This window comes from Schistocerca cancellata, chromosome 5 (assembly GCF_023864275.1).
Source record: "Schistocerca cancellata isolate TAMUIC-IGC-003103 chromosome 5, iqSchCanc2.1, whole genome shotgun sequence".
NCBI classification, from domain to species: Eukaryota; Metazoa; Arthropoda; class Insecta; order Orthoptera; family Acrididae; genus Schistocerca; species Schistocerca cancellata.
The window spans coordinates 800,790,709-800,815,025 of NC_064630.1; the positions used below are offsets into that span (position 1 = coordinate 800,790,709).

At 46.6% G+C, this 24,317-nt stretch overlaps 1 protein-coding gene across 1 annotated transcript in view; it reads right to left on the reverse strand.

Annotated features, from left to right (window-relative positions):
* The window catches only part of LOC126188809 (atrial natriuretic peptide receptor 1), a 783,072-nt gene that overhangs the window by 506,622 nt on the left and 252,133 nt on the right, over positions 1 to 24,317 (reverse strand). Inside the window, exons 9-10 of the mRNA XM_049930422.1 lie at positions 24,000 to 24,236; positions 1,650 to 1,734 (exon numbers count right to left, since the gene is read on the reverse strand). Of these exons, the coding sequence (XP_049786379.1) occupies positions 1,650 to 1,734; positions 24,000 to 24,236 (322 nt within the window). The remainder of the gene's footprint in view (positions 1 to 1,649; positions 1,735 to 23,999; positions 24,237 to 24,317) is intronic.

Genomic DNA, 24,317 nt, shown 5'->3' on the forward strand with positions numbered 1-24,317 from the left:
CAGGGAACTGTGAAAAAACCGCTGTTTTTCTCTATATACATAAATGATTTGGCGGACAAGGTGGGCAGCAGTCGACGGTTGTTTGCTGATGATGCCGTGGTGTAAAGTAAGGCGTAGAAGTTGAGTGCCTGTAGGAGGATACAAGACGACTTCGACAAAATTTCCAGTCGGTGTGATGAATGGTAGCTAGCCCTAAATATGGAAAAATGTAGGTTAATGCGAATGAGTAGGAAGAACAAACCTATAACGTTCGCATAAAGTATTACTATTGTCCAGCTTGACACAGTCAAGTCGTTTAAGTATCTGTGCGTAAAATTGCAAAACGATATGAAGTTGAACGAGCATGTGTAGAGGTAGATGCAGGCGTAGAACTTCTTCGAATAACGACAGATATCACCGCTACCCTGAGGTGTAAGTTTGCAGAAAATCCGGCCCACTGAGTAAGTACGGAGTGTGTTTTTTTTCGGAAAGAAGTATCGGAAAAGAATGAATGTACACTACTGATGAGACCAGAAAAGCCAAATAGGGCTAGGGAAAGAATCTGAATGAAGAAAGAAGACAAAGTTGTCTTTCCGCGTATTCAGTCATGGGACAACTTATTTTTTTAAATACGTGAGGTAGTAATAAGGTTTTGATTATCGTCTGGAAAAAAATGCGTAGTTAATCTTTTGCTTGCAGGCACATGTCTGCAGTCCTCGCAGACACTGAAATCCCCGCGACACAGTATCATAGCAAACCACTGAAGAAGCAAAGAGCTTGATGAATCGAGGCAGTAGCTGAAATACTTCAGCCGTTTCAGGCCAATCCAGATGACGTCGTCAGCCACCTAATTGACCGTGGACGAGAGCAGGGTGTGTCACTGTGAGCCCAGGACAAAAGAGCGAAGCAAGCAGTGGACACATGTGCATTTATGGCCGTCGATAAAGGCGAAGAGCCATCCGTTATCAGGAAAGGAGATGTTGAGCACAGGATGCGGTCACATATGCTGCTCCTTTGTGCTACGGAAGTTTGCCTCGCATTCACTACTTTCCCAAAATGGCACACGGTTTAGGAAGTAGGAAGTTTACCACCGAATGCAGAAACAATTGCGTGACGGTCACTTCCAGAATGACTAGGATGTGATTTTACAAGAGCCGAAATGCATAATTTTAGAACCATTTAACCTGATGACCACATTTCCTAGTAGCACACTCTTAACCTTAATGGTAGATTTAATCGTACTAATTACTTAAGTGTTGGTTTCATAATTGATTTGCTATATCGTTATTAATTAAAACTGGTAATTTTTGGTTAGGTTAACTTACATATGATGGGGAAATGATAAATGAGTTTGAAGTTAAATTCCCTTGAGTAAAGATACTTCCAAGAACCTCTGGGAAGGACATACCTCTTCAAAATTTGAACTAGTGAGGCAGAAGAGGTCCCTGGAAAGGGACAGACGCAAACATAGGTGGCCAGTTTCAATTTAACCCTAAAATGGAACAAAAAAATAAAAATAAAAATGATGGTTTTCACTTTTTGTTCTGTCTTCCTATAACACAAAGTTTCCGCCAGAAATATTCCAGATATTTTCTGGAGAGCCCTGGTTGTACTGTCATACGTGATTCAATTTATGACTTAAGTAAAGTGCTGCTTTAAATTATTCTTACCTGTAAGCGACGCAGGCGAAAGTGCACGAGAAGGCTACGAAGAGGATAGCAGCTGTGCCGCCGTAAAACACCATCGTGTACACACCTGAAAGACAAAAAATTGTGAGCTATTAGGTGTTAACTATGGCAACAGAGGGCCGACATTTCGCCCCAACTTTTTTCTGCTATTACATTAGTGCACCAGTGCTCTGACTAGTCCGACAACGCAGGACGAATGTAGCAGAACAACGCACAACGTGCAGTTAAATTCCCTTGAGAAAAGATGCTTCCAAGATCCTCTGGGAAGGACATACCTCTTCAAAATTAGCTGAATAATTCACCATTAACAACTTTTTCACCACTAAAAAGGAAATTTTAGAGGATAAAAACAGACGGTTTTGTGCTTAACTATTTGGGCTTTCCCGATACAGGCAGTATGAACGAGGTAAAACGCGATTGCATACTTTTGCAACAGTTATTACACAGTTTCTTATGTTATCTTTGAAAAATAGTGCTCTTTCAATTTCCCTGGCCGAACAATGGGTGCATCTCCGCAGTTACAACGTTATACTGCTGAAGCACACTGGTTTTCCTTTGTTTCTACTTTGCAGAAACAGGAAGCTTATTTTGAGAAATATCACAAACCGCACAAAATACATTATGTTTACTGTAATAAAAATCTGCACAAGTAGCAGCAGACGAACCTAAAAAATTAACACCATTTCTGTTACAATTACAATAAACATGTACATTCAGCATTAGATTTTAAACCCTTGGCGGATGGGTTTTGCCGGAAAGAGGTAGTTGCTGAATAAAATACCGTTTTTCAACTGGGATAAGTCAAATACATCCGTTTTATTGGCAAATGTTTATCGTACAAGATAGTGAAAATGAAATCTTAGATGGCGGAAGTTTTATTTTCCCAGTACCTCTCGGCTACTTTGCAATGCTTTGACAAATCAGTGGTTGCAGAATGTCATTACTCTTCGTCCTTTAGCACAGTAAGGTTGTTTCATGAAATCTGTAGACAGATGTACTCAGTTATTTTGAAAGAGTCTTTTTGAACCCCTGTCTAGTGCGCTAAGATTCTTGAAATCGTCTGGCTCCATCTTGCAGAAAAGCAATCCGTTGGCCTTGGCGTTAGGAAGGACTGGATTTGAGACGTCTGAGTAATACATGAAAGCATCTTTTGTTCCTATCTATAGGTGCAAAATCTCTATCACATAGTAGAAAACCATGCCTTGCAACTCGGCATTTCTGGTCTGAACTAGAAGAATATTATTGAACAATTAGATTTCGGAAATAGGAAATCATCCACCGTTGTTGTTCTGCCCAATGTCAGAACAGACAGATTATCAGATTCTGAGAATCACCATCATTGAGCGGATTGAAATGCGTAAGAACATACTTCACAATGCACTAAGGTATTTCTGTTGAGCCTCTTCTGGCAATGATTCCATGCCAGAAACACGTCAGGACAGTGTTACTTCGAGTATTATGTATTCCCATGTTACAGTAAGAGTAATGCTGTTAATAAAGTATAGAAGAATGGTAAAGCTGTGGAAAGAAGAGTACGTACTGAAGATAGATGCAGAAACTGACAATATTATCAGTTGGTGTGCTTTTTCCTGATTTGAGCTGCTTCGGCACTTTATTTTTCAATTTTTAAAATTCCTTCCGTAGACTCTGCATAAGAGGTTTGTCCTGTATGAAAAACATCCGATAACGGCACACAAAAATTTTATATCGAATGGCTTCTGAAAATATCTGTATACACATTTTCGCTACCATTTAGTTGAGGATAATTCCCCGTGAAAATTTTGCGCGCGCTCGGATCTGAGCTTACACACGAACAACACATTTGCACCTACCTGATTAATGGTTTTCTTGCTTTGGAAAGCACTAAGTCTCTGTCCACTATCCGGCATTCTATGAGGCCTGTTGGAATGTTTTCCTCTTTTGGTTTCCAGGGTTGATCTGCCCTTTAATTTGCCGTTCAAGGTTTGCACCCTGCTAGTTATAATGCATAGAATTATACGCACGGTGTGTTAATCTTAACGATTTCTAAATAACTTATGAGTAGATATGAGAGACGAGACGCTATTCCTTCCGTTGTTTCTTTCTTTACATCAGCCATCTCAATACAATTGAGATCACAAAATTGTGCCAGTTTGTCGTAATCAAATGCGGGAATTTCGGAAAGAACTGCAGCTTATGATTTGACAAAAAAATATCCGGATGAAAACTAATCGTCACAAATCTTACCTAGAAAAAAAAATACAAATTCCATTCCTAGTATTTCGAACATCTCCCTTAAAATCTGCCATATGTAGGCTTACGTTCGAATGAAAATAAAACGTAAAATCGGAGTTACGTTGAAAACATCCCCGTTTAGACTAAATACTACACTACTATATTAGAATTCTGTATTCAATACAATTTTTTGGCTACGTGAGTTAGGAGAAACCTTTTTTTCATTACTGGAAGCAGATAGAGCATTGTTACAGTCACTTCATCAGGTGTCAGTTTACCAGGAACGGGACCAATTCCCGTTGGCATACTGCATAGACCCCTAGGCAGAATGCGTGGTGCGTGCCGTACCAAGGAAAATTTTGAGATAACTAACAGAAAAATGGCATTTTAGAGAAATTTTCGCATTAAAAGTCTGTTACTCGGCACTTAAGATTCATTATTTAAGTATATGAAATTCTACTATATAATTTACGATTTTTTGAATTGATGAGTTTAAAAATTGCCGAGAAAGTACAATGCAGGCTCTCATGGCTTATATTTACGTCCTTGATCAATTTTGTTTAGTATGCACTAAGCCATGCTCCAAAGCGTATTTATGTATCTTCTGAAGCTGGAAGCAGCATCAATTAGCAGTTTCAAAAGTAAACAAGTTGAGCAAGCCGAATTGTTTATATGTATCCATACAAGCGTCGATTCGTGACGTCATCAGTCCGCTACCTAATACTGTGGAGGCTTGTCGACGTGTGAACAGAGCTTGTAGGGGGGGGGGGGGGGGATGGAGCTTTTTGGTTTGTTTAACACTAAGGCCCACAATTTCTCTAATTTTCGTCCTTCTTCTTTTCTGTTAAGGCTGTTTTTGATTTTTTTTAAATTTCTGTGGCCTCTGTGAACATCCTAGCATGGTAACGATTGGATCTTGATAAAATCGTAGTGACGGTGAAACAAACTTGAGGGTTACCTAACCCGAGTGCTTGATCTGAAAAAAAGGAAGGATAAACACAAGAGCAACTATCGCCTGAATAATACGGATAAATCGGCAGCAGCAGATCAAAATTTCTCCGAGATTTATTACATGTCAGTTGTTACTGTGCGGATGGAAGAAAGGTTGGAATCGGACAAATTGTGGGCCTTAGTGCTAAATGAAGCTCCATGACACAATTCCTCGATCTTTTGATGCGATTCCAGCGCAGCGTCTGAAGCGAGACAAGTCGTGCAGCAGCAGTATCCGTGCACCTGTCCAGTGGCACTCTTTTAATATAACTGCATAATATTTGCCCAAACGAAGTTGACACTCGGCGCGGTGGCTAACTATAAATGGGAAATGCCTTTACGCTCGCTCCCATCAGTGTGTCAACTTTGTTTGCGCGTAATGTACAGCCTGTTCTAAAGATGCGACCAAATTATAAGTTGGTGGCACGAAGCGTGGCTTCACGTCTTAAACAGGTAATGAATAAGGTACTTTGTCCCACTCAATCATGTGGCGTTTCGAATCGAACCATCTTCACCGCCGCTTCTATATACCGTGATGCTGTCTTACTCACCGCTGACGCTCGAACCCCGGCTGCAATTCTTTCCCTAGATTTCGCCGGTGCCTTCGATAGGGTCTCCCATCCATACCTGTTGGCTGTTATGTCGCGGATGGGTTTCGGGGAGCGGTGGTCGTGCGGTTCTAGGCGCTCCAGTCCGGAGCCGCGCTGCTGCTACGGTCGCAGATTCGAATCCTGCCTCGGGCATGGATGTGTGTGATGTCCTTAGGTTAGTTAGGTTTAATTAGTTCTAAGTTCTAGGGGACTGATGACCACAGCAGTTGAGTCCCATAGTGCTCAGAGCCATTTTTTTGCGGTTTCGGGGAGCGCTTCATAAGAGTCATCCGGCACTTCTTGGATGGAGCAAATTCCACAATCGTTGTGAATGGCTGCAGATCGCGACCAATTCCCATCAGACGATCAGTTCGACAAGGGTGTCCCTTGTCAATGTATTTGTTCGCCTTGGCGCTGGACCCCATGCTGCATGACACCGGACGGATGGTCGATGGTGTCGCTCTCCCAGGCGTCACCTTCCGCAGTGCGGCATACGCCGATGATGTCGGTGTGTTTGTAGCAAACGCCAGGGACATCGATTCAGTTTGCCGAGTCCTCAACGTTTATGAACGAGCATCCGGTGCCATGTTAAATGCCAACAAAACGGTGCTAATCCCGCTAGGACCACGATCATTGACCATCGAACGCCCATGGTACCGGATTGTGGGGGAACAACGTATCTTGGGCCTCGAGGTGACTGCCTGTCCGCAGCGCATGTTAACACTCACGTGGAGGCGAATTCTCACGCGCATCAGAGGACTTTGCATGAGTCACGCTGATCGACGACTAGACCTCCATCAACGAATCCAACTGATTAATACTTACATCATATCACGGGCATGGTATGTAGCACAACTCCTTACGCTACCGAAACAAACCGGTAGAGCCATCTCACAAACAGTATATTGGCTATTGTGGCGGCATGCACTATTCAAAGTTGATGCGCAGACTTGTACACTGCCAAAGGTCGATGGTGGCCTTGGACTCATTGACATTCCCCGCAAATGTGCGGCCCTCCTGATTCACCGTATCGCCACTTTGCGTGAGATTGACCAAGGTGGGACAACAGCGGTACTTTTCGACCGTTATCACCCACCATCGGCGCGTGCACCAGTATGTTTGACACATATTCCGTTCCGGATGACGACAGTCAAGGACTATTACCTCAATCAAAGTTACGTCCTAACAGTGGCCACTGACAAGGCACGCACGTCGAAGCGCCTTTACCAGGCACTTCGAGGCCTGCCCACACCACATAAATTGGAGGACAGACGGCCGTCGGACATCTGGCACCAAGCTTGGGCTAATATCAACCACCCAGCCCTCTCCACAGAAGTTTCAGCGCTATGGTATCGCGTCGTGAACAATTTAATACCAAAATATCCACGGGTGTGCTGCCGGTCTATAGTGTCCAACGGGCACAATATTTCGGCGATCATACATGTCGCCATCATCAGGTGAACTGACGGACTGAGCTCCTGTGAACGTGCCGGCACGGAGATCCGTACGCTATGGCTGCTCAGAGGGAACTGCGTTCGGTCGCGGCGGCGGCCGATTTAAATACCCTCCGCCCGCGGCGCGTTCCCTCCGCCGTCCGCGCCCCGCGCCACGGTCGCGCGGTGCAACAGATTGCGACGGCGTCTGAGATGACGTCGGAGTGATGGCTCTGTCCGCCGTGGTCGTCACAACTATACGTTTGCTCGATTTACTCTTGATTAACCCAATCGCTGGTTCCCAAGCCTTGCTAAGCCACAGTCACGGTTTATGAGGTCGTCATTGGTGCGAATTTCGACGGCCTCTCTAACAACGCTGTCCCAGTATCTCGACGTCTGTACCAGAATCCTCGTGCGCTCATACTCTATGGCGTGATTTTCCGACAAACAATGTTCAGCGACCGCCGACTTGCTCGGATACATCAGTCGAGTGTGCCTCTGGTATTCACGGCATCGATCTTCGACGGTACGCATCGTCTGACCAATATACGACTTGCCACATTGACACGGAATCTGGTACACGCCGGCCTTCCTCAAACCGAGGTCATCTTTGGCGCTCCCCACCAGTGCACGAGTTTTATTTGGAGGACAAAACACAGTTCCGACCTGGTGTTTCTTCAGAATGCGGGCGATTTTCCCCGAGAGTGCGCCTGTGTATGGAATAAATGCAGTGCCTACCTCCGCCCTCGTGACTTCATCCATCTCAACAGGTTGTGCTGCAGTGGTTGGGCGGAGAGCACGTTTAATCTGCCACTCTGAGTACCCATTTTTTCGAAATACAGTTCTCAGGTGTTCCAATTCCTGGGGTAGACTCTCTGCGTCAGAGATAGTGCGCGCCCTATGTACTAGAGTTTTAAGTACCCCGTTCCTCTGTGAAGGGTGGTGGCAGCTGTCTGCGTGCAAATACAGATCGGTGTGCGTTGTCTTCCGATACACCCCATGACCTAGGGTGCCTTCAGCCCTTCTCTTGACCAAGACGTCAAGGAAAGGTAATTTACCCTCCGTTTCAGTCTCCATAGTGAATTTGATGTTGGGGTGTATGGAGTTTATATGTGTAAGGAAGTCAAGGAGTTTATCCATACCATGTGGCCAGATGACGAACGTGTCGTCCACGTAACAGAAAAAGCAAGTAGGTTTCCATACGGATGACGACAGGGCTTTCTCCTCGATGTTCTCCATGTACAAATTCGCTACCACTGGGGTACCACAATGGGTACTCAGAGTGGCAGATTCAACGTGCTCTCCGCCCAACCACTGCAGCACAACCTGTTGAGATGGATGAAGTCACGAGGGAGGAGGTAGGCACTGCATTTATTCCATACACAGGCGCACTCTCGGGGAAAATCGCCCGCATTCTGAAGAAACACCAGGTCGGAACTGTGTTTTGTCCTCCAAATAAAACTCGTGCACTGGTGGGGAGCGCCAAAGATGACCTCGGTTTGAGGAAGGCCGGCGTATACCAGATTCCGTGTCAATGTGGCAAGTCGTATATTGGTCAGACGATGCGTACCGTCGAAGATCGATGCCGTGAGTACCAGAGGCACACTCGACTGATGTATCCGAGCAAGTCGGCGGTCGCTGAACATTGTTTGTCGGAAAATCACGCCATAGAGTATGAGCGCACGAGGATTCTGGTACAGACGTCGAGATACTGGGACAGCGTTGTTAGAGAGGCCATCGAAATTCGCACCAATGACGACCTCATAAACCGTGACTGTGGCTATAATCTTAGCAAGGCTTGGGAACCAGCGATTGGGTTAATCAAGAGTAAATCGAGCAAACGTATAGTTGTGACGACCACGGCGGACAGATCCATCACTCCGACGTCATCTCAGACGCCGTCGCAATCTGTTGCACCGCGCGACCGTGGCGCGGGGCGCGGACGGCGGAGGGAACGCGCCGCGGGCGGAGGGTATTTAAATCGGCCGCCGCCGCGACCGAACCCAGTTCCCTCTGAGCAGCCATAGCGTACGGATCTCCGTGCCGGCACGTTCACAGGAGCTCAGTCCGTCAGTTCACCTGATGATGGCGACATGTATGATCGCCGAAATATTGTGCCCGTTGGACACTATAGACCGGCAGCACACCCGTGGATATTTTGATTATCAAATACGCCGGGAGAAACTCAAGAATCACATCAATTTAATACCCACTAATCATCGCCTGGCGGCCATCCGCCTACGGCCCTCGGCTGCTTGCGGCCGATGTGGTGACGTAGACACCAGAGAGCATCGTCTCTTATGCCCTCACGTCACAGAAGTGTGGGGTCTTGCACGAGTGCTATTAGCGCTGATCGGTGGGACTACACCGGACAATGTGTCAATCGACTGGTTCCTTACCCCTGATATTCAGACCAACCCCCGAACACGACGTAACGCAATGGTGTCGCTCTTGGGCCACACCATTTTCACGATCTATGACCTTTGTCTCACTGATGGTGTCTCTTTCATGGACTACCTTTGGAACCAGCATCGCCTAGCGAAATCTGACCGGAAATATACTTTACTTTTGCAAGATTTCTTAAAGTTGCAATGGTTCATGGTTATCAAAAGGTGTTCCGGGTTGACTAAGGCCCCTCGTACAAGAATTTCCTGAGTGTACCCCTGGATTTTTGTCACTCGGACTTTAAAACAACCCTTGACTTGCCTATACCCCAGATTTCACATTGGCCTTCTGGGCATCACTAGAGTAGACTGTTCTGTGATACTTGGAAATTGTGTGAACCTTGCATGAAAAAAAAAAAAAAATTATTGGAAAGTTGGACAACACGTAATCTATCTTAGAGGATTATTACTTCGTTAATTCTATGGGCGATGGGATTATCTCGCCAGTTTGCTTTCATTTGAGTGTGCTACCGCCCCTGTTTTTATTTTGCCTTCATTTCTGTCTTTGTTTATTTCTTTCTTTTTAGTTTCGAAAATCCTCACTTGCTTCACACCTGCAGGGGGAGGTGTGTTTCTGAGTAGTGTGTCGTCGCCCCCTGAGGCATAGCAGAGTATGCCTCCGCTTTTATTTTAGTTTATGGCAATAAGTCTTGCTACTAACAGCACCCTGCTTTACGTGCTGCGTCGACACTAGAGGATGGCGGCATTATTGGAGAGGAAAAGGCAGGGCTATAGGGGAGGTAGGAGGCCCAAAAATAAAAAAAAAGCGGCGCGCGGCTCACTTCTCGCCAGTTACGTCTCAGTGCCGCTGGACAGACGACGTGGCTTCTGTCGCCACAGGCACCACACTGGATTCGCAGCTTCAGAAAGCGGTCTGATAACGTTACTAACACACCGTCGAGTGGATACGGGTAACAGTTCGGCATGCTCAGCTTGCTTTCGTTTCAAACTGCTACGTGAGTCCTTATAGCCTCTGATGACGTCTCCAACATTAGGAGGCAAAATAGGCAGAGAACAGGGTCCTACTTCCCTCTGGAGAGACCAGCGATCAACAGAAGGAATGCATTTGCAGCTTATTACGACTCAAGAGGGAGGCTCTGCCCCTACTAATTGCTGACAATTGCACCTTTGGAGAGCTTCAGGCTTCTGCGCTAGGAAAACACGTCTTTTCGTACAGCCAGCGCATCCTCGAGAAACGTAGTGGATGCATTTCTTTCCTGCAGGTGTTCAGCCACACCCATCAGAACTGTGCAAGATACACACCACGAGCCGTCAGCCTGGCACCAGAGCAAAGACCTTCAGGGAATGTGACACCGTGGGGAGGCCTGCAGGCACGAGAGTCCACAAAGACCCGGCACAGATACAGTACTTTATTGACTTTTGGGGTAGTCCAAAAGAAAGTCGGCATCTTCGAATGAGGAATGAATAAAGGACAGCTGCCCTGAAAGGATCGCCCATTGGCTGGCAGTGATAAATCGCCAGCCAATGATAAAATGACATGGCAAGACGCTCAGGAAATATAACGCACAATGAAAAAATGATGCTTTCCCCCTTCAGTCACAAATGGCAAGTAAAGGAAATGTTTTATATGTGTAATTTCCTAAGCATAATTGAATTGTGGTGTTTGGTATATGTTTCATCTTCCCTGTGTCAGACTGCAGCCAAGCAACATCGATCTATAGCAACCTGCAGCCAACCCTAAGGAAGCGAGTCTGTGATTGCGAGAAGATGAGCGTCGGTCGACTGCGGAAATTGGTACGATAGCGAAAAGTTTGAACGATCTGAAAAAAATATATCGGTTTGTTTTAACACACTCTTGACCTTATATGAAGTAATATTTTATAGCTCCAATTTATACCTGATTATACAGGTGTGTTAACGCCAATATAGTTACCGTACGATCAGTGAAAAAAAGCCCCTATTTTCTGATTTACTCGAAGCGAGTGGCATGAGGAGAAAATGTTTGCTTGAAACAGAATAACTGGACGTGTGTCATTGGAAGTGAAGTGGTAAAAACGTTTTTGTGTTCGAAAGAATAAGATTTTATAACGTGACAATTTTGCGTCGGCCATGTATCAAAGGTAAGAACTTCTGCTTTCGACAAAAACTTTGACCTAGTCTCTGAATAATCTGTGTTAATAACGAAAGGTTTTTACAATTTATCTGCAAAAGTATTTGCTTATTAAAAATATAAAGTGCAGTAGTAGTATTCAACAGCGAAAGCAACGCAGCATTTAAAAATAAAAACCTAGGAAACGCAGACAAGAGTAATTCAGGACAGATATTTCCATGGATTGTGAAAACTGTAGTCTTATAGTACCACCACTGAGCACAAGAATAATACATGCACTGAGGTGACAAAGATCATGGGACGGCGATAAGCACATTACCAGTGACTGCGTTCACAAGGTATAAAAGGACCGTGTATTGGCGGAACTGTACTCAAGGTGACTCATGAGAAAAGGCTTCCGACGTGATCACAGTCGCACGAGGGAAATTAACAGACGTTGAACGCGGAATGGTATTTGGAGCTAGACAAAGGGGACATTCCATTTCGGAAGTCGTCATGGAATTCAATATTCCGAAATCAACGTTGTCAAGAGTGTGCTGAGAATACAAGATTTAAAACATTATCTCTCACCACGGACAACTCAGTGGCTGATGGTCTGTACTTAAATAGCGAGAGCAGCAGCTTTTACGCAAGAGTTGACAGTGCTGAAAGACAAGCAACACTACGTGAAATACTCGCAGAAGTCAACGTGGGACGAACCACGAACATATCCGGTAGGAGAGTGCTGCGAAATTTGGCGTTGATGGGCTGCGGCAGCAGACTACGGAACCGCGTGCCTTGCTAGCAGCACGTCGCCTGCAGCGCCTACCTGGGCTCGTGACCACGTCTGTTCGACCGTAGGCGATTGGAAAACCGTGGTCTGGGCAGATACGCCCCGATTTCAGTTGTTAAGAGCTGATGGTAAGGTTCGAGTGGAGCAGACCTCAAGAAGCCATGAGCCCAAGTTATCAACAAGGCAGTGTGGCTCCATAATGGTGTGGGCTGTGATTACGTGGAATGGACTGCGACGTCTGGTCCAACTGAACCGATCATTGACTGGAAATGGCTCTGTTCTGCTACTTCCATTTGCAGCCATTCACAGACTTCGTGCTTACAAACAGCGATGAAATTTTTATGAATGACGATGCGCCATGTCACTGGGCCACAATTGTTCGCAACTGATTTGAAGAACATTCTGTATAATTTGAGCAAATGATCTGGCGCCCAGATAGCCCGACATGAATCGAACATTTATGGGACATAACCGAGAGGTCAGTTCGTGCACAAAGTCCTGCACTGACAACACTTTTGAACTTATGGACGGCTATACGAACAGAAATATTGGAACACGTGAGGCAATACTGATCTTACGACTTATCTTAGAAGTAAGATTAAGGAAAGGCAAACATACGTTTGTAGCATTTGTAGACTTAGAGAAAGCTTTTGACAATGTTGACTGGAATACTCTCTTTCAAATTCTAAAGGTGGCAGGGGTAAAATACAGGGAGGGAAAGGCCATTTACAATTTGTACAGAAAGCAGATGGCAGTTATAAATGTCGAGGGGCATGAAAGGGAAGCAGTGGTTGGGGAGGGAGTGAGACAGGGTTGTAGCCTCTCCCCAATGTTATCCAATCTGTATATTGAGCAAGCAGTAAAGGAAACAAAAGAAAAATTCGGAGTAGGTATTAAAATCCATGGAGAAGAAATAAAAACTTTGAGGTTCGCCGATGACGTTATAATTCTGTCAGAGACAGCAAAGGACTTGGAAGAGCAGTTGAACGGAATGGACAGTGTCTTTAAAGGAGGATATAAGATGAACATCAACAAAAGCAAAACGAGGATAATGGGATGTAGTCGAATTAAGTCGGGTGATGCTGAGGGAATTAGATTAGGAAATGAGACACTTAAAGTAGTAACGGAGTTTTGCTATTTGGGGAGCAAAATAACTGATGATCGAAGTAGAGAGGATATAAAATGTAGACTGGCAATGGCAAGGAAAGCGTTTCTGAAGAAGAGAAATTTGTTAACATCGAGGGATAGATTTAAATGTCAGGAAGTCGTTTCTGAAAGTATTCGTATGGAGTGTAGCCATGTATGGAAGTGAAGCATGGATGCTAAATAGTTGAGACAGGAAGAGAATAGAAGCTTTCGAAATGTGGTGCTAAAGAAGAATGCTGAAGATTAGATGGGCGGATCACATAACTAATGAGGAGGTATTGAATAGAATTGGGGAGAAGAGGAGTTAGTGGCACAACTTGACGAGAAGAAGGGACCGGTTGGTAGGACATGTTCTGAGGCATCAAGGGGTCACCAATTTAGTATTGGAGGGCAGCGTGGAGGCTAAAAATCGTAGAGGGAGACCAAGATATGAATACACTAAGCAGATTCTGAAGGATGTAGGTTGCAGTAGGTACTGGGAGATGAAGAAGCTTGCACAGGATAGAGTAGCATGGAGAGCTGCATCAAACCAGTCTGCCGATTACCATCATAGTCTATGTTGTGTTTCTTTCCAGTCTGATACGCTTTTCGTCAAGAATTCAACTTTGTTTCCGTTCCTGATGATTGTCTTCTTACACTGACGGTGATGTTCGTTTTTTATTCGGATTATAGCACAGGTCGGATTATTCACCATGCTGCCAGTGTGTTATTTTGATTAGCACCGCTATTGTGTTCTTCTCCGATTACTATGGCGCCACTTCTGAATCCCGCTCCACCCTATCATTTCTCTCCATGCCACCCAGTGTTAATATGAATTTCTTTCGTATACCACTTTTGATTCCAAGATGACATTCTAATTTATACCTCAAGCTCCATGTATATGTCAGACTACTGGTTAGGGGTCGGTTGAAACGCCTATCTGAATGCCAAGTGGTCGCGGACGGCGGATAAGGATCTTCATCCGCTTCACCCACGCAAAAGGACCGAAGCGTTCTCCTGCCGCCGGCCGTTGTGGTCGTGTGGTTCTAGGCGCTTCAGTCTGGAACCGTGTGACCGCTGCGGTCGCAGGTTCGAATCCTGCCTCGGGCATGGATGTGTGTGATGTCCTTAGGTTAGTTAGGTTTAAGTAGTTCTAAGTTCTAGGGGACTGATTACCACAGATGTAGCGTCCCATAGTGCTCAGAGCCATTTGAACCAATTTTGAACGTCCTCCTGCCAACTGCTGTCTGCTATCCTTTGGTTGGTTGGTTGATTTGAGGGAGGGGGCCACACAGCAAGGTCATCGGTCCTAACGGATTAGGGAAGGAAGTCGGCCGTGCCCTTTCAGAGCAACTATCCCGGTATTTGCCTGAAGCGATTTAAGGAAATCACGGAAAACGTAAATCAGGGTGGCCGGACGCGGGTTTGAAAAGTCGTGCTCCCGAATGCAAGTCCAATGTGCTAACCACTGTGCCACCTCGCTCAGTCTGCTATCCGTCACGTATAAACCACCCACGCAGGTACGTCTGAGACAGCAGCCCATGACACATGTCCATCCCACATCGCCTGCTAATTCTCCGCCACAGCTGGTACAAGACGTAGGTGAGCATCAAACCGCGAAGGCAGCTCATCAGAGAAGCCACAGTGTCATTCACTCCCAATCACTGTGCGATGACAGCCCAGTCAATGTGACTGAAGATCCAAGACCCTTTATATATTTTTTTATTCACTTCCTCATTTTAATAAACTGATGTTTGAAATTACTATCTCTGTTTACCTCTTCGTTATTCAGACATATTATCAACATCCAGGACCAGAGAGTATTATTTCAGTGACGAGGTGACGTTCGGTTTGATTAATGATGATTAAATTTGGTCCGTAAGAAAAATTTTAGTTTGTTATTCAGTGTAACTCGTTGCAGTTTCAATTTACGACACTTTTGCCGTCCAAATTGGTGCATGATAGAGCAGTAATAGTATGAGTATATTCATACTACATTCTTAGAGCGAGTTCGGCATTGGAAAGGCAACTTCATCAGTCCTATTGTGAGTAGGTAGGTGAGGCATGGGAGAAATGGGATTTCCACTAAATCGAACTTGTTTTCAGACTACCAAAATTCCGTTGGTCGTTTCTTTTAAAAGTCCCGTTTCGTTTTGCCAACTGAAGCGACAGACGTGTGACAGGCTACCACTGGCAGTTTGTAGCGATGGGCGTAAGATTTGAAAGGTCAACGTTCCCTTTATTCACGCCAGCTGCCCGGTCAGAAATTCAGTCAAATAAGAGCATCTTAAAATCGTCTTTTAATATTTTATATGGACCCAGACCACAATTTTCAACAGGAGCCTCTTATTATTTAAATTTTTGTTGTGCGGGTCCTTTGGCTGCTTACCGTATGGCCCGCGTGTAAATGTGGCTCCGCTCCTGTCGTCTTTTTTGCGTAGAGTTTTCTGCTGCGAGTACAGCGTTCTCAGGTGTTCAATAATTTGCGATCTTGACGTTAGTATGGACGTGGAGTTGGGCCCTCGCTATGCATCGGCCCTGCAGCGCCTTGCGCTGCTCGTAGCGCAGACCTTAATACAACTGAACATTTCTGGAGAACGCTTGGAAGAGTAGTCGGAAAACATGAAATAAGAAGTAAGACTGCTCTGAAACAATGTCTACAACAAGAATGGCAAAATATTACTTCAGTGATTGCGAAAACACTGCTTCATTCCATGGCCAAATAGGTTAACAGATGTGATACGTAGAACAGAAATGACTACAAAGTATTAACATTGTCACTAGAGTTACGTACATCTTAATTTTAGTTTCATTTATGAATACTTTTATCCCCACTGAGTGAAGCCAGCTGGTACAGAACATTTATTTACACTACTGGCCATGCCATTAAAATTGCTACACCAAAAAGAAATGCAGATGATAAACGGGTATTCATTGGACAAATATATTATACTAAAGCTGACATGTGATTAAATTTTCACGCGATTTGGGTCCATAGATCCTGAGAAATCAGTACCCAGAACAATCACCTCTGGCCGTAATAACGGACCTGATACGCCTGGGCATTGAGTCAAACAGAGCTTGGATGGCGTGTACAGGTACAGCTGCCCAAGCAGCTTCAACACGATACCACAGTTCATCAAGAGTAGTGACTGGCGTATTGTGACGAGCCAGTTGCTCGGGCACCATTGACCAGACGTTTTCAATTGGTGAGAGATCTGGAGAATGTGCTGGCCAGGGCAGCAGTCGAACATTTTCTGTATCAGAAAGGCCAGTAAAGGATCTGCAATATGCGGTCGTGCATTATCCTGCTGAAATGTAGGGTTTCGCAGGGATCAAATGAAGGGTAGAGCCACGGGTCGTAGCACATCTGAAATGTAGCGTCCACTGTTCAAAGTGCTATCAATGCGAACAAGAGGTGACCGAGACGTGTAACCAATGGCACCCCATAACATCACGTCGGGTAATACGCCAGTATGGCGATGACGAATACACACTTCTAATGTGCGTTCACCGCGATGTCGCCAAACACGGATGCGACCATCATGATGCTGTAAAAATAACCTGGGTTCATGCGAAAAATTGGCGTTGTGCCATTCGTGCAGCTTGGTTCGTCGTTGAGTACACCATCGCAGGCGCTCCTGTATGTGATGCAGCGTCAAGGGTAACCGCAACCGAGCTGATAGTCCATGCTGCTGCAAACGTCGTTGAACTGTTCGTGCAGATGGTTGTTGTCTTTCAAACGTCCCCATCTGTTGACTCAGGGATCGAGACGTGGCTGCACGATCCGTTACAGCCATGCGGATAAGATGACTGTCATCTCGACTGCTAGTGATACGAGGCGTTCCCTATTACCCTCCTGAACCCACCGATTCCATATTCTGCTAACAGTCATTGGATCTCGACGAATGCGAGCAGCAATGTTGCGATACGATAAACCGCAATCGCGATAGGCTACAATCCGACCTTTATCAAAGTCGGAAACGTGATGGTACGCATGTCTCCTCCTTACACGAGGCATCACAACAACGTTTCACCAGGCAACGCCGGTCAACTGCTGTTTGTGTATGAGAAATCGATTGGAAACTTTCCTCATGTCAGCACGTTGTAGGTGTCGCCACCGGCGCCAACCTTGTGTGAATTCTCTGAAAAGCTAATCATTTACATATCACAGCATCTTCTTCCTGTCCGTTAAATTACGCGTCTGTAGCGCGTCATCTTCGTGATGTAGCAATTTTAATGGCCAATAGTGTACTTTTTGCAGTGGGCTAATTTAGTTAATCCTCTTATATGTACAGATTAGGAAGGAAATCGTGTACTGTTGGTTTGCCAAATAACATCTCTGTGTGATGGTTAGTTGTAATGTATAGATACATGCTTTTTTTCCACGACCGTCAGTATGTGTGGAGTCGAGGTGACTACGAGAAAACCAAATGGGGGCGACTGGATCGGCGGGCCCTGCCCCACCCTCGTACCACGACCAGTGGACGCGCTGCGCCACCTCACCGCGGCCTTGTTTTGCGGGAATACTCGAGGCCCCTACACACTGGGATGCCACAACAGCTGTGCTGGCGGAAACGCCAGACTCCGTGGAGCCTGCTGTACCTGGCATAGACTGAGTGGCCGCTGGGCAGGCAGCGCGTCCAGTCGAATGCTCCTGCACCAAAGCGGTAACAGAGCAGCCATGCGCTAACTGCAGCTCACCCGTAAGTAGTGAAACGCGTACGTTTCATAGGCAGCGATGGCGAGCCACAGAATCTCTGACCAGAGAGCGTGTAGTCAGCTCAGTTGCGAGAGAGTAATAGCGCGCGAGAGTAGTTAGTAGCGAGCCGCGAGAGTATGTAGTTGTTGCGAGTTTGCAGAGCTGTTGCATGTAGTCCGTCCTGTTGCGATGCAGTGGTGGTACGTAGCGAGTCGCGAGAGCATGTTTGTTGCGAGTTAGCTGTGTGTGAGGAGTCGGCGGGCATCGACATGGCTCTATGGTCAAGATTCAGGACGAGGTATATTTATTAAATAAGGTAATGAAGCAGCTTTGCGCACATCTGATAATGTAATGTAAATTAACTGTAACTGATTTGTTCAAGAATCGCCCCAATAATAATTTGTTTTCAAACTAAGCATTTTAACAAACAATCCCTTTTTTGAAATAATATTTCCCTTGCATTTCCTTAAAGAAAAGTTTTTACTTAAGTTCAAAGTATTTTTACGAAGCATTTCCTCCAAGCTATGGCGAAAAATAAGAGCAGATCCAGTTTTACTGAGGTAAGAATTTGAGTTTAATCAGGGCCTAAAGATCGACATTTCGGTCTATTTGCGTTTTAATTGTCACTGAGATTTCATTTCATTTCTTATTAAATTGTCTTACAAAATTTCTCTTGGGAGGTTACAGTAGGTATCTTCGAATTTCACTTGACCAATGCGGATGGGTCTGACACCGAATCTTTTATGTGCAAGATTCAGATGAGACCTGCGATTTGGGTCACATCACCCCAGTACTACACAAAATGCAAACTGAAGAAAATGGATTGGCGACAAATTCTGGAAATTTTCGGAAGAAAACAATTGAGTTTGGAGGACACAGAAGAGCTGAGTGGTTCAGAAACATTTTATTCTATTTAACTTCGTTTTAGTGAACATAAATATTTTGCAACTTCTGGGGATGATCATGTTTAATAAAACACTAAGCAAATCTGTCTCTCACTGCAAGCACAGATCCTCTCCCGCCCCCCCCCCCCCCCCCTCTGCACTCATTGTTCGTTACAGAACAGAAGACAGAATCTGAGGGGTTCTTTAGGTCTTGAACCGCGCCGCAAGACACCAGGGAAGTCAGGGTTAGATGCATCCCTAAGGAACAGTGAATATACAGGGTGCTCCATTGATAGACAGCGGGCTAAATATCTCACGAAATAAGCGTCAAACGAAAAAACTACAATGAACGAAACTTGTCTAGCTTGAAGAGGGAAACCAGATGGCGCTATGGTTAGGCTGCTAGATGGCGCTGCCATATATCAAACGGATATCAACTGCGTTTTTTAAAATAGGAACCCGCATTTTTTATTACATATTCGTGTAGTACGTAAATAAATAAGAATGTTTTAGTTGGACCACTTTTTTCGCTTTGTGATACACTCCTGGAAATGGAAAAAAGAACACATTGACACCGGTGTGTCAGACCCACCATACTTGCTCCGGACACCGCGAGAGGGCTGTACAAGCAATGATCACACGCACGGCACAGCGGACACACCAGGAACCGCGGTGTTGGCCGTCGAATGGCGCTAGCTGCGCAGCATTTGTGCACCGCCGCCGTCAGTGTCAGCCAGTTTGCCGTGGCATACGGAGCTCCATCGCAGTCATTAACACTGGTAGCATGCTGCGACAGCGTGGACGTGAACCGTATGTGCAGTTGACGGACTTTGAGCGAGGGCGTATAGTGGGCATGCGGGAGGCCGGGTGGACGTACCGCCGAATTGCTCAACACGTGGGGCGTGAGGTCTCCACAGTACATCGATGTTGTCGCCAGTGGTCGGCGGAAGCTGCACGTGCCCGTCGACCTGGGACCGGACCGCAGCGACGCACGGATGCACGCCAAGACCGTAGGATCCTACGCAGTGCCGTAGGGGACCGCACCGCCACTTCCCAGCAAATTAGGGACACTGTTGCTCCTGGGGTATCGGCGAGGACCATTCGCAACCGTCTCCATGAAGCTGGGCTACGGTCCCGCACACCGTTAGGCCGTCTTCCGCTCACGCCCCAACATCGTGCAGCCCGCCTCCAGTGGTGTCGCGACAGGCGTGAATGGAGGGACGAATGGAGACGTGTCGTCTTCAGCGATGAGAGTCGCTTCTGCCTTGGTGCCAATGATGGTCGTATGCGCGTTTGGCGCCACAATCAGGACTGCATACGACCGAGGCACACAGGGCCAACACCCGGTATCATGGTGTGGGGAGCGATCTCCTACACTGGCCGTACACCACTGGTGATCGTCGAGGTCGAGGAGACACTGAATAGTGCACGGTACATCCAAACCGTCATCGAACCCATCGTTCTACCATTCCTAGACCGGCAAGGGAACTTGCTGTTCCAACAGGACAATGCACGTCCGCATGTATCCCGTGCCACCCAACGTGCTCTAGAAGGTGTAAGTCAACTACCCTGGCCAGCAAGATCTCCGGATCTGTCTCCCATTGAGCATGTTTGGGACTGGATGAAGCGTCGTCTCACGCGGTCTGCACGTCCAGCACGAACACTGGTCCAACTGAGGCGCCAGGTGGAAATGGCATGGCAAGCCGTTCCGCAGGACTACATCCAACATCTCTACGATCGTCTCCATGGGAGAATAGCAGCCTGCATTGCTGCGAAAGGTGGATATACACTGTACTAGTGCCGACATTGTGCATGCTCTGTTGCCTGTGTCTATGTGCCTGTGGTTCTGTCAGTGTGATCATGTGATGTATCTGACCCCAGGAATGTGTCAATAAAGTTTCCCTTCCTGGGACAATGAATTCACGGTGTTCTTATTTCAATTTCCAGGAGTGTAAATTAATGTCTGAAGAGCGGCACCACAGCCGCTACCAGTCCACTTCCACACTGTGAGAGAATGTAAGTAATTTTTAAATAAAAAGAGATATTATCTCGTCCGCAGCTCGTGGTCGTGCGGTAGCGTTCTCGCTTCCCGCGCCCGGGTTCCCGGGTTCGATTCCCGGCGGGGTCAGGGATTTTCTCTGCCTCGTGATGACTGGGTGTTGTGTGATGTCCTTAGGTTAGTTAGGTTTAAGTAGTTCAAAGTTCTAGGGGACTAATGACCATAGATGTTAAGTCCCACAGTGCTCAGAGCCATTTTTTGAGATATTATCTCATTTAGTGGAAAAAACACTGTCTGCCTTGTCTGTAGACTGTGTTGACACTGATAAAAAAGGCACGCTGCGGAAGAGGTTATAACTTTGTGAAATAGGTGTATATGCTCGTTGCGGCTCACTTAGTTGGTAGAGAGAGTGGGGACTCGGTTGCTCGCTCTTCAGTTTCCCTATTGAGGGCCCTGCCGCACTGGGACACCACACATCCGCTGGCAGCACTCCGGTCTGGGGGTATGAGACAGCAGCAGTGGATTTTTATCTTGTTAAGATTTCTTGTTGGAGGTCTTCAGCCATGAAAGAGTTGCTAAATTACAATAAATGACAATTAGAAGCAGGAACTGACCTCAGCCCTCGGCCCTTTCCACAGTCCTATTACCTGTTCTGCCCAGCGGGTTTAGCGGGCGTTTCAGATCTCAGGGAATGTCAGTTCTGATGTAGGGGCTGTTAGGGACTATCTTCGATAGAGAGAGAGAGAGTGGTGTGTGTCTGCAGGAAGGAATTCGTAGTTGTGATGTGGATGCTGTGATAGGAGTGGGATGCTAGCTGGGTGACGAAAATGTGGGTTGAAGCCTTCATTTGGTATGCAATGATTAGTAAGCATTATATTTCGAAGGAGTGGTGGATCTGAGGGATGAATTCGGTGTCTGGGTCAGCAAGGCGATTGAAATTCCGCAGCAGGGAAACGATATGGAGTGCATGGAGGCGGAGCGAAGGTGGGACCTAATGATAAGAAGCGCATGAGCAGGTCAGGATTCTCAAGGATGGAGGAACTGTAGGGCGTTACAAGACATGTAATGGAAATAAGCGTTTGGCGTCATTGGCTGGGAGGCTCCGAACGGGGCAGGTCCAGCCGCCTTGGTGACGGTCTTATTACATTCGACGCCACATTGGGCGACCTGCGCGCCGGATGGGAATGATATGATGATGAAGAGAACACAACACGCAGTCCCTGAGCGGAGAAAATCCCCGACCCAGCCGGGAATCGAATTGGGCCCGTAGGACGGCAATCCGTCACGCTGACCACTCGACCAAGAAATGTACAGGGTGTTTCAAAATTGACCGGTATATCTGAAACGGCAATAAAAACTAAACGAGCAGCGATAGAAATACACCGTTTGTTGCAATATGCTTGGGACAACAGTACATTTTCAGGCAGACAAACTTTCGAAATTACAGTAGTTACAATTTTCAACAACAGATGGCGCTGCGGTCTGGGAAACTCTGTAGTACGATATTTTCCACATATCCACCATGCGTAGCAATAATATGGCGTAGTCTCTGAATGAAATTACCCGAAACCTTTGACAACGTGTCTGGCGAAATGGCTTCACATGCAGATGAGATGTACTGCTTCAGCTGTTCAATTGTTTCTGGATTCTGGCGGTACACCTGGTCTTTCAAGTGTCCCCACAGAAAGAAGTCACAGGGGTTCATGTCTGGGGAATAGGGAGGCCAATCCACGTCGCCTCCTGTATGTTTCGGATAGCCCAAAGCAATCACACGATCATCGAAATATTCATTCAGGAAATTAAAGACGTCGGCCGTGCGATGTGGCCGGGCACCATCTTGCATAAACCACGAGGTGTTCGCAGTGTCGTCTAAGGCAGTTTGTACCGCCACAAATTCACGAAGAACAGATAGCGTGATGCAGTAATCGTTTCGGATCTGAAAAATGGGCCAATGATTCCTTTGGAAGAAATGGCGGCCCAGACCAGTAGTTTTTGAGGATGCAGGGACGATGGGACTGCAACATGGGGCTTTTCGGTTCCCCATATGCGCCAGTTCTGTTTATTGACGAAGCTGTCCAGGTAAAAATAAGCTTCATCAGTAAACCAAATGCTGCCCACATGCATATCGCCGTCATCAATCCTGTGCACTATATCGTTAGCGAATGTCTCTCGTGCAGCAATGGTAGTGGCGCTGAGGGGTTGCCGCGTTTGAATTTTGTACGGATAGAGGTGTAAACTCTGGCGCACGAGACGATACGTGGACGTTGGCATCATTTGGACCGCAGCTGCAACACGGCGAATGGAAACCTGAGGCCGCTGTCGGATCACCTGCTGCACTAGCTGTGCGTTGCCCTCTGTGGCTGCTGTACGCGGTCGCCCTACCTTTCCAGCACGTTCATCCGTGACGTTCCCAGTCCGTTGAAATTTTTCAAACAGATCCTTTATTGTATCGCTTTTCGGTCCTTTGGTTACATTAAACCTCCGTTGAAAACTTCGTCTTGTTGCAACAACACTGTGTTCTAGGCGGTGGAATTCCAACACCAGAAAAATCCTCTGTTCTAAGGAATAAACCATGTTGTCTACAGCACACTTGCACGTTGTGAACAGCACACGCTTACAGCAGAAAGACGACGTACAGAATGGCGCACCCACAGACTGCGTTGTCTTCTATATCTTTCACATCACTTGCAGCGCCATCTGTTGTTGAAAATTGTAACTACTGTAATTTCGAAAGTTTGTCCGCCTGAAAATGTACTGTTGTCCCAAGCATATTGCAACAAACGGTGTAGTTCTATCGCTGCTCGTTTAGTTTTTATTGCCGTTTCAAATATACCGGTCATTTTTGAAACACCCTGTAGGTGAGGTGTAGGTATTCCAAGAGCTGAAGAAGATGGGGGATTTTGCGTCAACGGTTTACAGAATGCAGAAAAGTAAATAAAAAAAGGAAGAAACGCATCAGACTCTACTTATATTACCGCACGACAGAAATTTGATTCTGCACTGCAGTTGTTGCGTTGTTCCAGAGACGGCCACTTCAGCAATAGCAAGCGCCGCTGGCTGTTTTGTTCAGAGGAAGGCTGCAGCGCGGCGCCAGCGACAGCCACGCACCGGTGTCGGCGCAGTCCGGGTGGTTGCCGAGGAAGCCGCAGAGCGGCACGTCGGCTGGCGGCCCCTCGCTCCCGCCCGGCCAGTGGATGCGCTGCCCCTCGACGGCGGTGTACTGCCGGTCGCGGCCGTAGTAGTGCGCCACCACCACGAAGCGGCCCGTGATGGGGTCCAGGTCGAGCACCGCGTAGTCGGCGTCGCGGTCGCCGTTGTCGTCGATGCGCACGCTGCCCGTGATGCCTGCGCCAGTCACACACCGCCGCGGCTGCAGTCGCGCTACGGACTCGCCGGCGCGCTCGAGTCGCAGTGCGAGGCCGGGTG